General features: G+C 43.2%; 1 protein-coding gene across 4 annotated transcripts in view; it reads left to right on the top strand.

The window, feature by feature from the left end:
* Positions 1–13,021, top strand: part of LOC118584280 (enoyl-CoA delta isomerase 2) — a 32,432-nt gene extending 19,411 nt beyond the window's left edge. For all 4 annotated transcript variants that reach the window (XM_036188429.1, XM_036188430.1, XM_036188427.1 and 1 more), the window contains 7 exons: positions 326–514; positions 2,267–2,336; positions 4,970–5,069; positions 6,449–6,569; positions 10,512–10,601; positions 11,943–12,086; positions 12,703–13,021. In XM_036188429.1, the coding sequence (XP_036044322.1) occupies positions 326–514; positions 2,267–2,336; positions 4,970–5,069; positions 6,449–6,569; positions 10,512–10,601; positions 11,943–12,086; positions 12,703–12,858 (870 nt within the window). In that variant the 3' untranslated portion in view covers positions 12,859–13,021. The remainder of the gene's footprint in view (positions 1–325; positions 515–2,266; positions 2,337–4,969; positions 5,070–6,448; positions 6,570–10,511; positions 10,602–11,942; positions 12,087–12,702) is intronic.
* The last annotated feature ends 3,203 nt before the right edge of the window (positions 13,022–16,224 follow it).

Below are 16,224 nucleotides of genomic sequence, written 5' to 3'. Positions count from 1 at the left end.
ACTAGACCTCACTAGAAGCTTTTTCTCCCACATCAAATCTCTCTGAATGAGCCTTTGATTTTTTTTATTGACACACACACACACACACACACACACACACACACACACACACACACTAGATTGGCCTTGAACTCACCAGTTCTTCTACCTCAGCCTCCAAGTGTCTGGAATTACACGTACGGGATCACCTGTCCCAAGATCTTTGAAGTTGTGATGTACCTCTGTTGAATCAAAGGCTCTGCTCTTTGCTGCATAGTGGTGTTTATTAGCATAGTATGTTCCTCAAATTGCTTATTTTAAAGGCCAAAGGTCTTGTCATCCACAGGAAACTGCCAGGCAGAACTATGTGGATCTGGTGTCCAGTCTGAGTCCCTCATCTGAAGCCTCTAGCCAGGGAAAGCATGGAGCCAATGAGAAAGTCCAAGGGTCTAAGGACATTGTGGTGACCTCTGAAGATGGCATCACGAAGATTGTGTTCAATCGACCCACCAAAAAGAATGCCATAACTTTCCAGGTGATGCTCCTGCAAAGGGCATGGACACATTTCCTTTTTCTTCTAGTTCTTTCAGTCATCAACTGTAGAATTTCAGCATTATTCCCATTTTTGTAGAAGATTAGATAATTTGGCTTAACTCAGCAAAGTTGAGCATAGTTTAGAACTTGAGAGTTTCTGGTAGGTTCTACATATCCAGAAGGCTATGAAGCTTTGCTTTGAATGGAAGCACAAGTCAGTTAAATCAGTCCAAATGAAAGAGCATTAATAGAAGATGCATAGGACCCCTAAGGAGATCATAAATCCTGAGTCTTTTCCATGCTCGTGAACCATTTGTGGGAGGGAAGCAGGGAGAGAGACGTTGTCTTCAGCCAAGCAGTGATAGCCCTGTTTGAATGAGCTGCTTCCAAGGGCAATTTTGAATTTCCCCTAGAACTACACTGATAATAAATTAACCACTTGAGCCCCTCCCCATGACTACAGGGAGTTTATCAGATGCTTGAAGGTGAACTGGGGTTCAAGGCTGCCATCTGCAGTATGGAATAGCATTTTTATTTGAAGGCTTAAGAATCTTGTAAAGTTGCTTGTCTGCCTTTCAATTGATAAGGCACGTAATTCTGAGAACTCTGTATTTGCTTGTCCTGAGTTACTTCTGTGTAAGCAGGATAGTACAGCTACACATTGTAACAGTAAGACTCAGGACTTCCTGAACAGAGGACTCTGACACTTTTATTTAACAAAATAGTCCGAGCAGGTTGAGAAGTAACTTGGTAAGCTCTTACAGTTGACCCATCTCTTTCCTGGCCCTGGCTCTAGCTAGTCACCTTGGTTGCCATGTCTCCCTTGCTGTAATTCTCAGGAGTTATTTCCTGTCCCCTGCCTTGAGGGAAACAGTCACATCATTATTCACATGTTAAGTACATGCTTCTATTTTTCCAGTGTCTTTAGAAATACCCACCCTCCTCATAACTCTTTCCCACATTGAATCTTATTAAAGTAAAATCTATACCAATTTTGAAAACACACTAAAACTATAGCAAGATTTTCAGAAATGTTCAGGGCCAGTTCCCTTGAATCTCAGCATGGAGTCTCAGAAATGCAGCCTCTGCATTAGTTATCGCTTCCCAGACTGCCCAGGACACTTCTCCTTCCTTGGCCCCAGCTGAGATGCTGTTTCAGGGACAGTTTACTCAGCCACCTTCCCTCTCGCCTGCTGCAGCAACCTCAACAGTTCCTGCAAGCTGTGTGCTGCCTCTTCCCTTCCCCCACCCCATCCCTGCTGGACACAGTAACTGTCCAGCTGCATGGCTCCAGAACTGCCTCTCTCTTTTTCACTTTTGGACAAAGTGGCTGTTTGGTACATCTGCCACAGCACCTGTACATCACGTGCATCCAGCGGTTGTCAAGAGGAGCAGAAATCCTCTCAGGCAGCCTCTTTTTACAATTACTGAGGCTTGAGAGATGACTCAGTGCTTAAGAGCACTCTCGGCTCTTAGGTTTCCCAATCACTCACAGGGTGGTTTACAATCATCTGTACCTTCAGTTACAGGAGATCTGACACCCACTTCTGACCTCCAAAAGTGCCAGGTACTACACAGTGCACAAACATACACAAGGCAAAACACTCACACATATAAACTGAAAGAAGTAAGTCTTTAAAAAAATTACTTTGGCACTGTGTTGAGAGAAGGCTTGCAGACAGATAGAGTGGCTCAGTCCACTGGATGATGGATCTCGTTTTTATCATTTTCCCCTCTCTTTCCAATCACACAGATGTATCAGGATATTATACTTGCACTTAAGAATGCGAGCACAGACAACTCAGCCATAACTGCCTTCACAGGTAAGATCATTTTCACAGAATTACTCAATTCCTATTTCAGGGACTCTCTTATTAGGTAGAGAATTGGTATTGATTGAATACCAATTTCTCCAGTGCTTCAGTGGTTTGATTTATAAATGTACCGTGTTATCATGCACATAATAAAATCACTCTTTGATAATACTGATAAATCCAAAGTCCCAACCTGACTGACAAAGTAAAGTTTGTGGTATCTGGTTCACAAAAGCCACAACAGAAACAACTCATCCATCCAAAAACAAGTTGACTTTGAACTATCTATAGAAAAGAAAAGAATGCTTGATACATGCAAAAGTACAGATGATCCTTATAGAATGGCTTTGTGAAATTCATGAAATGCAAGAATGTATATTACTCGGTTCAATTTATATGTCCTATGATACTGGACAGAAATTCTACTCTGTCGATGGATTCTGAACATGAGTGCCTCAGGCAGGGTAGAAAAGAACATCTGGAACATTCTGAGGTCTTTGTAGTTGTTTTTCTTTGTTTTGTTTTGTTTTCGCTCTTTGGGAGCATGCCACCCAGTTCCCAAATAAACACTTGGAGATTTATTCTTATAAATGCCTGGCCTTAGTTTGGCTTGTTTCTAGCCAGCTTTTCTAACTTAAAATATCCTGTTTCTCTTTAACTATGTTTTGCCTCAGGGCTGCTTTTTTTTTTGTTGTTGTTGTTGTTGTTTTTCAAGACAGGGTTTCTCTGTGTAGCTTTGTGCCTTTCCTGGAACTCGCTTCAGAGACCAGGCTGGCCTCAAACTCACAGAGATCCACCTGCCTCTGCCTCCCGAGTGCTGGGCCTCTGGGCTTTTTACCTTTCTTTATTGTACATCTCTTTCTTTCCTTCTTACTCTGTGGCTGGCTGGGTGGCTGGCACCTGGTGTCCTCCTCTCCCCCTTTCCTCACTCCCCACTCTTGCTCTAGATTTCTGTTCCTATTCTCTGCCCTCCAGATCTGCCAGTTTCTCTCTCCTGCCTACCTATTGGCTGTTCTGCTCTTTATTAGACCAATCAAGTATTTTAGGCAGCCAAAGTAACATAGCTTTACGGAGTTAAACAAACGTAACGTAAAAGAATGCAACACATCTTTGCATCATTAAATATTCCACAGTATAAACGAATGTAGCACAATTTAAACTAATATTCCACAACAAGTGTCAGTACAGTAGCCCATCTTAACTGAATGTTCCTTTCTGCAGTTTTGCCCCTGAAAATTTCAGTTACATGTTGTCACCCTTGGTCTAGAAATATGTAGAAGTTTCTAGAAAAATTAACAGCATGTTTTAAATAACTCTTCTATAGTTTATTGTTAAAGTTTGTTACTGTAAATACCTCACCTGATCTATATATTGAACTTAATCACAGGTATGTGCATACAGTCACCCTCAGCATCCTCTGGGAATTAGTTCCATGACTCCCATCAATATAGAACTTTTCACACTCATGTTCCCTGGAAAATCATGTGCTACTTGCATAGAAGGCTCACACATCTCAAGGAACTTGAATCCCTTCTGGATGTCCTATTATGCCTAACTATGTCAGTATTCATTACATTGTTTAAGAATGAACAGTCATGAAGGAAAAAGCCTGTGAATATTCAGTACAGATGATTTTTTTTTCCTCAAATATTTTCTGTTGGTTGAATCCACAGATGTAAAACCTGAGGGTATGGAGGATCAACTGGAAAGGAGAAAACACAATACATATTGTAGAGCCTGGTACCATCCCCATGTTTCAGGGATTTTTGGACCATCTTGGAATGTATCCCCTGAGCATAAGCAGGGAAACACTGTGTCTTCTTTTGGCCTGGGATCACTCCTGTATTTACAGTTACCAAAACTATTTAAGGATGCTAGGAAAGTAGCCTGAGATAGAGTGCTTGCCTATCATGCAGGAAGCCCTGGGTTTGATCCCCAGCATGGGCATTGTGACACAGGACTTCAATACTGACAATCAATGGGTAGGGGCAGGAAATCAGCAGCTCAGGGTCATCCTCAGCTACATGGGGAGTTTGAGGCCAATCTGGGCTACTTGAGATCCTGTCTCAAAACAAAACTCATTAAGAAGTAACCGTTTCATTGTAGGCAAACTAACTATATTTTAATAAACACATACCTTCAGTGGCTCTTAACATAGAGACAATGGCTCTTATTGTAATCTAGACAGTCCCACACAGGCTGGCTTCTCATCTTGATTATACCAGCTCCCTCTGAACCCTGTTTTTTCTCTACTTCAGCCCTGGGGGCTCCTCTTTCAGTCTTAAGTTGTATAGACCCTGGAGACCTCAGAAACAGAACCTCATTTGCCCTGTTGCATCTCTGCTAGTCTTGCCTGCTCTTCAGACCTCAGTCCAGCTGTCCCTTCCTGAGTGAGCTCCACCCTAAACACCCCAATGGACCAACCCTGTTCCTCAGTCAGTCCGTCTGTCATGTTGTAGTCACACCATCTGCATTTAGTTATGTTCTTTAACACCCAAGTCTTGCTAGTCCCTAGTGTGTAAAGGAGGCTCCCTAGTCTTCTATTAGTGCCTGGCTGAGCCCTGCACACAGCAGATACACAGCAACCCTCAAATGAGTAGATACATGGAGGAACCATGACTCTGTCGATTGACTGTTCACAGGAACTGGTGACTACTACTGCAGTGGGAATGACCTCACTAACTTCACTAGTGCCTCTGGCGGAATAGAGGAGGCAGCTAGCAGGGGTGCTGAGGTGCTGAGGTAAGAGTAATGTTTGTCTGGCCCTAGAGGATTCATTCTTTCCTCCCCTAAGTTTCATGTGTCTGTTTGTGGTGAGCATTTGTGTGGGTACAAGTGCATGTATGTGCATGTGGAGTCTGAGGTCGATGTCAGACATTTTGTTCATTGCTTTTTGTCACAGTTAGGGTTTCTGTTGCTGTGATAAGGAACTATGACCAAAAATACTTGGAGAGGAAAGGATTTATTCCTTTTACATTTCCACATGACAGTCCATCATCAAAGGAAACAAGCTCAGGAACCTGAAGGCAGGAGCAATCCAGAGACCATGGAGGAGTACTGCTTATTGGCTTGCTCCCTCCTGGCTTGCTTAGCCTGCTTTCCTATAGCATCTAGGACTGCTGACCCAGGGGTGGCACCACCCACAATGGGCTGGGCCCCTACGTCAATCACTAAGAAAATGCACTACAGACTTGCCTATAGCACAATATTATGGAAGCATTTTCTCACTTGAGAGTGTTTCTTCCCAAATGGCGCTAGCTTGTGTCAAGTTGACTTCAGACTAGGTGGCACACTCTTTCACTTTAGTCACTGAATCGAGACCTCTCAAACCCAGCGCTCACTCTCATGCTTACTCTAGGCTCCCATTTCCAGCTTCTGAGACCAATTACAAGTAGGCCTCCACACCCACACAGAATTTATGGGGATTCTGAGAATTCAATCTCTAGTCCAGTCTTCACACTTGGCTAGCAAATGCTTTAACCAATGAGTTGTTTCCTCATCCCTCCCCCCATGAGGGTCCATTCTTATATTTTTGGTTGTTAGCCTAGCCTTTAATGGCTGATCCATCTCTCCAGCCCAAGGGTCCATTCTTAACACATCAGTAAAATGCCCACTTGTCTGTGATGATGCATTTACTTGTGATTCCCCATCAGATCCCCTCTTCCTCCTGCCCTCTACGTGAGGTTGACTGGAAAGTGTAAGGTGAGACAGAGGCAGAGGGAGTCTGAGTTCTCATGCAGTGGGGTGAATAGACAGTGCCTGTGAATGCTGGCTGAACACGGGAAGTAGTCTTGAAAGGTATTGAAGGAGGTTTGAGGCTTAGGCTTCTTAATCCAGTTCTGCTGAGTCTCTCTGTCCCCCTGTGCTGTAATATGCAGTCATGCACATAGTTCCCCACCATGGTTTCTCAGGTCACAGCTGAACTCACTGCCCAGGGTATGAATTGGCCTTACTCTGTGGGATCATGACCTGATATTCTATTAGGTGCCATTTACAGGGATCCTGCACCAGTCTGGGGAGGTGACCTCTACAGTTATGTCATATCAGATTTATACATTCCTTTCTATAGTTAATGGTGCCATTTTGGGATGTTTAATGCTTTCCTATTTCCATTTCTGTAGGGAATTTGTAAACAGTTTTATAGACTTTCCCAAGCCTCTGGTTGCAGTAGTAAATGGCCCAGCTGTTGGAATTTCTGTCACCCTTTTGGGACTGTTTGATGCTGTCTATGCATCTGACAAGGTAAGTCTACTTCCACAAAGGTCAATCAGTGAGTTCTTGCATTCTCCTTTATGGTAACTATCACTCAGTATATTACAAGGGGTTAGTGGGAGTGCTGGTTAGTTTTTTGTCAACTTGACACAAACTAGAGTTATTTGTGAAGAAGGAACCTCAACTGAGGAATTTTTCTCCATCATATTGGCCCCTGGGCATGTTTGTGGGGCATTTCCTTCATTGACCCGAAAGGGCCCAGCTCACTGTGGGCGGTACCACCACTGGGCAGGTGACCCTGGGTTGTGGTAAGAAAGCAGGCTGAGCAAACTGTAGGGAGTCAGCCAATAAGCACTGTTCCTTTATGGTTCATGTCTCTGCTTCTGCCTGAGTTCCTGCCTTGGCTTCCCTCAGTGATGGGCTGTAACCTATAAGCTAAACAAAGCCTTTTCTCCTCAAGTTGCTTTTGGTCGGTGTCTTATCACAGCAACAGAAAGCAAAAGACAGTGGTAGGATGCAGTAATTTAGATAGTTCAAAAAGACTTAGTCTAACTTGACAATTTATGTTTTTCCTTCAATGTTAATTAATGTTTCTAAACACCAGTATTGTTGTGAACATTGCCCTTTTGTTGATTTTTATTACTCTTTACTCTTTGGTTCTTTTGGGCTCCCCCCCTCTTCCCCCCCACCACTACCCAGCTCCCAAATAAATACAGAATCTTATTCTTACTCATGAGAATGGCCGGCCTTAGCTTGGCTTTTTCTTGCCAGCTTTTCTTAACTTAAATTATCTTTTGTCTATCTTTTGTCTCTGGGCTGTTTCCTTTTCTTACTTCTGTATATCTTACTTTCGCTCTTACTCCATGGCTGGCTGGGTGGCTGGCTCCTAGTGCCCTCTGCCTTTTGTTCTTCCTCAATCTCTTTCTTCCCAAATTTCTCCTCCCATTTATTCTCTCTGCCCACCAGCCCTGCCTATCCTTTCCTGCCTAGCTATTGGCTGTTCAGCTCTTTATTAGACCAATCAGATGTTTCATACAGGCAAAGTAACACAGCTTCACATAGTTAAACAATGTAACATAAAGGAATGCAACACATTTTTGCATCATTAAACAAATGTTCCATAGCATAAACAAATGTAACACATCTTAAAATAATATTCTACAACATTGCCTTGTAGTGGTATTTGTTCTGCCCATGACCTTGGGCTATATGGCCCAAAGGAGGTGGTGCTTCTTGCTAATATGTGACCTCTTAAAAAGAGAGGAGAGAGATGGCTAAGCAGTTAAGAGCACTAACTGATGTTTCAGAGGACCTAGGTTCAGTTCCTTCAATTTTACCTATAATCCCAGCACTTGGAAAGCTGAGGCAGGAAGATTGTCATGAGTTCAAGGCCAGCCTATCTGGGCTATAGAGTAAGACCCTGTCTTATATGAAAATTTTTCCTTATGTATAGAAAAAAATGAACATGCTTATCATATAAACCGCCAATATTGAAACTAACTGTATAATCTTAAGCCAGCCAGAAGACCCCTAGTGCAAAATCAAGACAAATGGAAGGTTGAGAAAACAATTTCTCAACTCACCCAACAAAAACTGGTCACTCCAAAATATTTTAAAAGTGTATCTATATATAAAGCAATCAATTAAGAATCTAATGTGAAAATTGACAATGAGGAGAAATAGCATACAAGAAATGGAACATAATGACTCTTTAAACCATCAAAGAGAGCATTAAAAATAGCCTACTTCCCTAGGGGCTGGGCAAGATAGCTTAGCTAGTGAAGGTACTTGATCCTAAGTATGCCAACTGTCTTAAGAGTTTCTATTACTGTAATGAAACACCATGCCAAAAGCAAGTTGGAGTGGAAAGGGTTTTTTTGGCTTACACTTCCATATCACAGTTCACCATTGAAGGAAGTCAGGACAGGAACTCAAAGAGGGCAGGAACCTGGAGGCAGGAGCTAATGCAGAGGCCATGGAGGGGTGCTGCTTACTGGCTTGCTCTCCATGGCTTGCTCAGCCTGCTTTCTCATACCACCCAGGACTATCAGCCCAGGGATGGCACCACTCCCTGTGGGATTGCCCCTCCCACATCAATCATTAATCAAAACATTACCCTACAGACTTGCCTGCAGGCCAACATTATGAGAGCATTTTCTCAAGTACAGTTCTTTCTCCTTGGGTAAGTCTAGCTTGTATCAAGTTGTCATAAAACTAGCCTGCACAACGACATAAATTTACTCCCTGGGATGCACATGGTAGAAGGAGAAAAACAACTTCAACAAATTGACCTCTGACCTTCATACATGTTCATACACGTGCTCCCATGCACATATACACATATAAACAAATAAATATAACTTAAAGTTTTTGTAATGCAAAGAGAAACTGGGTATTATGGTAAACAGATACAATCCTAGGACTTGGGGAGAAGAGGGACTAGACCATCAAGAATTCAAGGTAATTTTTGGCTACATATCAAGGCTAGCCTGGACTACATGAGATCCTCTCCTACACCCTTCCTTACCTCCACCTCCAAATGCCAGCAGGATATGATAGCTCATGCCTATAATCCCAGCATTCTTCTAGAAGGCTGAGGCAAGAGAACTGTTCTAAGATTGAGGCCAGCCTGTGCTATATTTGGATAAAGACCTTTATCCAAAGCATTATTTTTATTTAAAAGGAAAGATAAGCCACAGACCAGTAAAAAATTCTTTGCATGATACTTACTTACAACCTGTGTCTATAAAGAATCCTTACAATTCAAAAATAAGAAGGCAAATAATAACTTGGAAAATAGTTGGAAATACTGGGCAGTGATGGTGCATGCCTTTAATCCAGCACTTGGGAGGCAAAGGCAGGTGGATCTCTGTGAGTTTGAGGCCAGCCTGGTCTACAGAGTGGGTTCCAGGATAGCCAAGGGTACACAGAGAAACTCTATCTTGAAAAACAAAAGAAAAGAAAACAAAAAAAACAGTGGGAAACATGTTAGCAGTTATTTCACCAAAGATGCTACCACACATGGCTAGTAAGTATACAAGAAGATTCTCAACATCATTAGTCATAAAGGATACATAAGCGTGAGGTACCACTATGCACATAGTGACATGATTGGGTTACAAGGACTTCTCCTAGTAAAGCTGAATGAGGACATGGACCAGGTGGGGCTCTCCTACCTCAACGTGGAATGGTGATGGTACAGCCACTCTGTGCACAACTACTACTTTTTTTGGTAGAATAAATCTGGAAAGGACTTTTTTTTTAGCTTCACTTGAGGTATTATTGACAAGTGGGGAATGTATGTATTATATCAAGCAAGTTCATGGTTGTGACTGACCTTACTGATAATGGCCATAGTACTGGAGACATTAGTAAAAGCATTAACTGGCATATAGGTCAACAAATGATCACATGTACACATGGTGAAAGCAACAATAATGAATTTTGTTTAAAAAAAAAAAATGCCAGTTTGCAGTGCATGAGTGACTCCCAAACCTTATGCTAAGTGGCAGGATCAAGAACACAGGTCTATTGTATCTAGGATTCCATGCATGTAACATTCTAGAAAGGGGCAAAACAGCAGGGACAGAGAGCAGACAGTGACCCATGGGGACGATAGAAGGAAGGGAATACCCACAGGGACCATTAGGGGACTTTGGGGGTCATAAATGTTTTCTCTGCCGAAATTGTTGGTGGCAACATAATTTACACATTTGTAAAACTCCATTCATAACACACTAGAAGTGAATTGTGTGTACAATAATATAACATAATTTTAATTTAAATGTCTTCATCAATTAAGAATACTGAGCTGGACATAGTAGTACACACCTGTAATCCCTCTCAGAGAGTTAAGTTCCAGGCCAGATTGGGCTACATAACAAGACTCTGCCTCCAACACAAACAAATTGTGGATTTAAAATCAAATAATATTTTTTAAATGCTTTTCTTTTCTTCCCCCATCCCAACCAGGCAACATTTCTTACTCCATTCAGCCACCTCGGCCAGAGCCCAGAAGCATGCTCCTCCTACACTTTTCCAAAGATAATGGGCTCAGCAAAGGTAACTTAGAAAAACCTTAAAGTGTAGTGTGTCATCTTTGTTGCCAAGGCAGTCCTGTACTCTGTCTTCTTTCCCTTGGGCAAAGCTTGCAGGATGACTATTTGTTCTGCAACATGGAGGAACCCGGCTAAGGGAGAGCTGATGTAAGGCAAGGGTTGGAATATTTTCTCTGCAATTCCTAATGCAAGGACAGTGTCTGACAGCTGGTGGCCTAGAGCTGGAGCACTGGTGGCAGCACAAGACCTTGTCCTCCACAGCTGTGTGACATTCCGTGAAGGCCCAAGACTAGGAAGCCTTTACAGATGTGATCAGCTCAGAGCCCCCAACTGTGTGGATGAGCAACAACCTCTGAGATGACATGGTGACATCCTCTCTTTGGGGCCATGTGAAGTGCCAGAAGTTGCCAGCTCTTAGCAGCCCCATGAAGTCGCTAGTCCCTGTAACTCCCAGTCAGAGCTGTCTTTTACCAATTGTTCTGCCGTGTGCTGAGACTCCCAAGGTGGCCCGTGGGCTGCTCAGGTTTAGCTCTGTATTTGTGCAGATCCAGTTGTCTGTCCTTCAAGGAGTGGCTCTAAGGACACTAAGGACTGGAGAAGGAGGACAGAGGGAAGGACTTAGCAGACATTGGTCACCATCTCAGTGTGGTAAGGGAGCCCGTTTGGTGACTATTAGATGGTTTGTTGTGAATGCCCCCAACGTGCACACATACATAGTATGTGTCCATACACTTCCTTAACCTCATTGTGCTATCACAATGCATCACAGAGCCTGAGTTATTAATCAGTTAAGCTTTGAAAAGTTGAGCAGAGCCAGCTCGTCAGAGAGAGAGCATTTGGAGTTTGTTTATGGTTTGTTTGTTTGTTTGTTTAAAGAAAATGCATCTATAGAAAGAACATTGCTCATTGGTATGTGCAGAGAAAGAAGACATGCAAAGTTCAACCACTAGGACAACTAGTAAGGGAGTGGATTTTGGATTCCTCAAAGGTTGACTCTATGGATGTAATTCTTCTGCCCGGGCCCTCCCCCCTTGGTTATCATTTACAATGTTTAACAGCTACTATGGGTTCAGGTCATTTCTACCCTGGGCTCCCCATTCTTGCCTCTCCAAGGCAGACCCTCACAATAGCAGCTGGCCTTCCAGCCCCTCAAGAGACAGAACAGGTTATGGCCTCAGCTGTTTGAAAACCCTTGCCCAGCAAGGCCATCAGCTTCCCTGTTCTGTAAAAGACAGGCAACCTTAAGAGCCATGAGTGCATCTGTGTCTCCCTGAGGCTGACTGTTCTGAAGTCAACTGAAGCCTTGCTTTAATAAGCTAGGGTCACATCTTGCTTTGCATTGCAGGCAACTGAGATGCTTCTCTTTGGGAAGAAGCTCACAGCAAGAGAAGCTTGGGCTCAAGGCCTGGTCACTGAAGTTTTTCCTGAAAGCACCTTTGAGAGCGAAGTCTGGACCAGGCTGAAAGCATATGCGAAGCTCCCACCAAATGTTAGTGTTTGCTTTTCACTTGTGGGGACATGGAAATCATTTCCCAAGGGGGAAATGTGTCTTAGGAGGACACATCCTAAAAAGACAAGACATGTGTTCATTTGCTTTGAGCACCTCTGGGTTTTGTATTAAAAGTTACTATAATGTTGGGAATAGTAATTTTCTTACAAAGAACTTAGCAGATAGACATTGCATTTCTGTGCTACAGGGTAAATAGGCGATCCTTCATGGGGTGACTGCAGGATGCCAGTAGACACCCAGCTCTTTGACTTTGGTGTTCATTCAGGTGGGAGATGAGGAGGTTGGCTATATTTAGGATCCTCACTCTACAGCACTTCTGTTTGTGTATGTGGTGGCCGATTGCTCTTTCATCCTTGCTGGTGAGTGTGTGATCCTGGAACCAGAAGCTTTTGTATCCATCTAGGACTGTTTGGAAATGTACAGGAATAAGACCTATCACCCACAACTACTAGAGTTCTCTTTGTATATATTAAAGCTGTACTCTATTTTAGATGTCTCAGTAAAATCTAATGGGATCCGTTCATTACAGTGGAGGGCAAGAATGCACTAATCCTATTCCTGTTGGAATAACATATTGCTGGTTTTGTTTCATCAGTCCATGAGAATTTCCAAGGAGTTAATCAGAAAAAATGAGAAAGGAAAGCTCCATGCCGTTAATGCCGAAGAGTGCACTACCCTCCAAGCAAGGTGGCTGTCAGAGGAATGCATCAATGCACTCATGAACTTCATGTCCAGAAAAGCAAAGCTGTGAAGACCACCACAGCAGTTAGACTTCTCAGAGGAAGGGTGTGCTGCGAGTTCCGGTTTCCAGTATTTGAACAACACACACTGCACTGTGTCTTTTCCTTGACTAGCATGGCAAGTATGATGAGAATGACACACAGCATTGACAAATAAAAACTTTCATAGATCAAGCCTTAAGAATTGGTGGGGTGGGGGCTGGAGAGATGGCTCAGAGGTTAAGAACACTGACTGCTCTTCCAGAGGTCCTGAGTTCAAGTCCCAGCAACCACATGGTGACTCACAACCATCTGTCATGAGATCTGGCTCCCTCTTTGTGTACATAATAAATAAATAAATCTTTAAAAAAAAAAAAAGAATTGGTATGGGATTTTGGCAGTAGAAAGTCTTACATTGCTTAACATGAATGGATGCTGCCATGAACCCCAGGGTAGTGTTTGTGGGGATCTGTTTTGAAAAATGTGTACAGCCTTTCCAGCTGAGATCCTATCTCTGACACCATGATAGCAATTTATCATCCCCACATAGTGACCAAGTAAATTGGGCCAAACAGCAACAGTCTTTAGAGCACCAGCTTGAGGTTATTCTTTGAGTTGCATTTTCTTTTCCAGCCATCTGGCAAAGAAGGAAAATAAATAAGAATCCACTTCTCTTAGGGTTTCTATTGCTGTGAAGAGACACCATGACCACAGCAACTCTTATAAAGGAAAGCATTTAGTTCCAGCTGGCTTATAGTTCAGTGGTTTTGTCTTTTATCATCATGGCAGGAAGCCTGGTGGCATGCAGGCAGACATGGTGCTAGAGAAGTAGCTGAAAAATTTCCCTAAAAACTGTGAAATTACTAGCTGTTGTCACTAGGTGGCAGTAGAAGGACTAGGTGACTTCTGGCTGACTTGGAAGAAGGGCTGGGGGAAGGCGACTGATGTGTTTGCTAGTGGTGATTATGGGGCGTCTCTTGGCTTCAGCTACATCAAAGCACCACGACAGGCATTACTGTCCAAATCAACTCTGAGAGGTGGAACTGATTTTACAGCCCACTGCTAACTGGATGTGTGGGCAGGAATTGGTATGAGACAGATATCAGGGGGAGATTGTCTGACCCCAAGTACAGTAGTCCCCCAAGGCAGCCTTTCCTTGGTGTTCTGGAAGGGTAGTTGGAAGGCTGGTGGCCCCTGTATGTTTTCTGCCCCTCAGGCATTAATTAGGACTCACTTTTTTCTATTCAGACTGCTGGGTATGCCAAGCTCCTTGTCCCCAACTTTTAACTTGTGCCTGAAGAAGTCATATGAAATCATACAGTTGTTTGTAGCTCCTTAGAAATCCACAGGGAAGTGATACAAAAGCCCTCATAGATACCAAAGTGTGCTGACTCAAATCCCTTATAGAAAATGGAACAGCTACCCATATTATCCTATGTACCTTAAATAGTCCCTGCATTGGCTATAATACCTAAAACAGTGTAAATGCCATTGTAAATAATCAGTAGACTGTATTGGTTAGGGACTAATGAATAGAAAAATATGTGCATGTTTAATACAGGTTCAATTTACAAATATTTTTGATCTGTAGTTGGTTGGATCCACAGATGTGGAACCATAAAATAGAAACAGCCTAGTTGATCTTTATTTAACATACTTGGAAATGCCTGCACTAGTGGCCAATAGGGGTGCTGTAGAGATGTTTCTGGCATGGGAAAAAAAGTGAATAATAGACTAGAAGACAACCAAAGTCCCTTCTAGACCTAGGATGCCATTGTTTATAAACACAGTGTTGTGCCCAGATCGCGACCCCCAGAGAGACCACTGAAGACGAGCAGGCCTCAATGCAAAAGCAAGGTTTAATTCTGGATATCCAAAAGCAATACAAGCCTAGGCAGGGACTTCATCCAGCAGATCCAATGCAGTGGAGGCTGGAGGAAGTGCCTGCCTTTGTGCAAGCTCAGTTTTTAAAGGAAAAAAATCACAAGGTTACATCATTTAAGGGTACTAGTATGGGTACAATTCTGATTGGCTCGCTTCTAGGGACTTTCTAGAAATCATGGCTTAATCTTTACTTCTAAGGGAGTGGTTGCCCACCACCATCTCTCATTGGCTGCCCTCAGATGGGGGCATTTTTATGGTCAGTTACTCTGGAAACCAGGGTTGGAACATTCTTTGGTCTAACAGTTACCTAGGGAACCAGGGAGAGGACACTCCATAGTCTGGCAGTCATTACCTCACAACTGCCTTGTGACTCTGTACTTTCACACTTCCTGGTTTCTGGAATCTGGACTGACTGGTTTTAGTAACTCATGGCCTGTACCTAAAAGGAGAAATCTTAGGCCTTGGTTTTAGAGTGAAAGCATTTTGGTCTTATTTCTAAGATGGCTCATTTTGGTCTCACATACAGCAACTGCAATAGCCATCCCCCACCCCTTACAATGAGCATCCCTGGGGAGAAGGAGTTCCCACATGAGCCACAGCTCATACCAGCAGCCTTGGGCTAGAGAAACTGCCTCATCTGCCCCTTCCTATGTTCCCCTCACTGCTCTGTGCTTCCTCCAGGGCCATTACCACCACAGTGACTTCACATTGACTTGAGAGTTTATTACATCAAGGTCTGCCTTCTAGTCTTCCCTGAGAACTAGTCTGGCTGTGGAACATCCCTTCTCTAGGACCTTGAACACAGTAGGAGCTCAGTTAGTACCTGAATGATGTCTACCTCTGGTCCATTGTTTTTTCAAGTTCTCTAGAAGCCTGTTGCTTTCATGACCATTTCACATTCACTGAGCTACTCCTGGCTTTCTGCAGCTCACCTGAGTGACAGGTAATCAAGCCATTTGAGAAATCTTCCTTCCAGCAAAGTTGACACTTCATTTTGACCTTCCTGGACTTCTCTTGAACTTGTTCTTTCTGTGTAAGTCCAGTGTCTCAGGCTACCACCTCCATTCAGGGAAGAGTTATGTCTATGATAAACACACATTCTCTCTACCATTTACCAAAATGCATCTGAAGGCAGCCAGATGGTTTTCAACTTTCAGAATCCCTCAAATGATAGTCTCAAGGGACTATGTGTATCTTTGTAGCCCCAAGAGGATGCAGCAGGAGGGATGCATCCTAAAGATCAACTAGTGTACAATGAAAGGAGCTGGCAGAGTTAGAACATGCCCCTTTGCCCCCTCCACACACACACCCCTCGTGACCATCAATGGGGTCTTTCTTCACTTCCTAAAGTGGAACCTTTAGTTTTTTGTTTTGTTTTGTTTCTCTGTTAACAGCAGGTTTATTCAGGTAGACCTCTTCTCTCTCACTCCTGAAAAATCTGTCATTATGGCTGTAACGTTTGTCCTAAGAACAACTACCGCATCCCAGGTGAAGTGAGGCAATAAAGGCTGTTG

This window comes from Onychomys torridus, chromosome 5 (assembly GCF_903995425.1).
Source record: "Onychomys torridus chromosome 5, mOncTor1.1, whole genome shotgun sequence".
In the NCBI taxonomy this organism is placed as follows: domain Eukaryota; kingdom Metazoa; phylum Chordata; class Mammalia; order Rodentia; family Cricetidae; genus Onychomys; species Onychomys torridus.
This window is presented reverse-complemented; position numbering and strand designations above follow the sequence as displayed.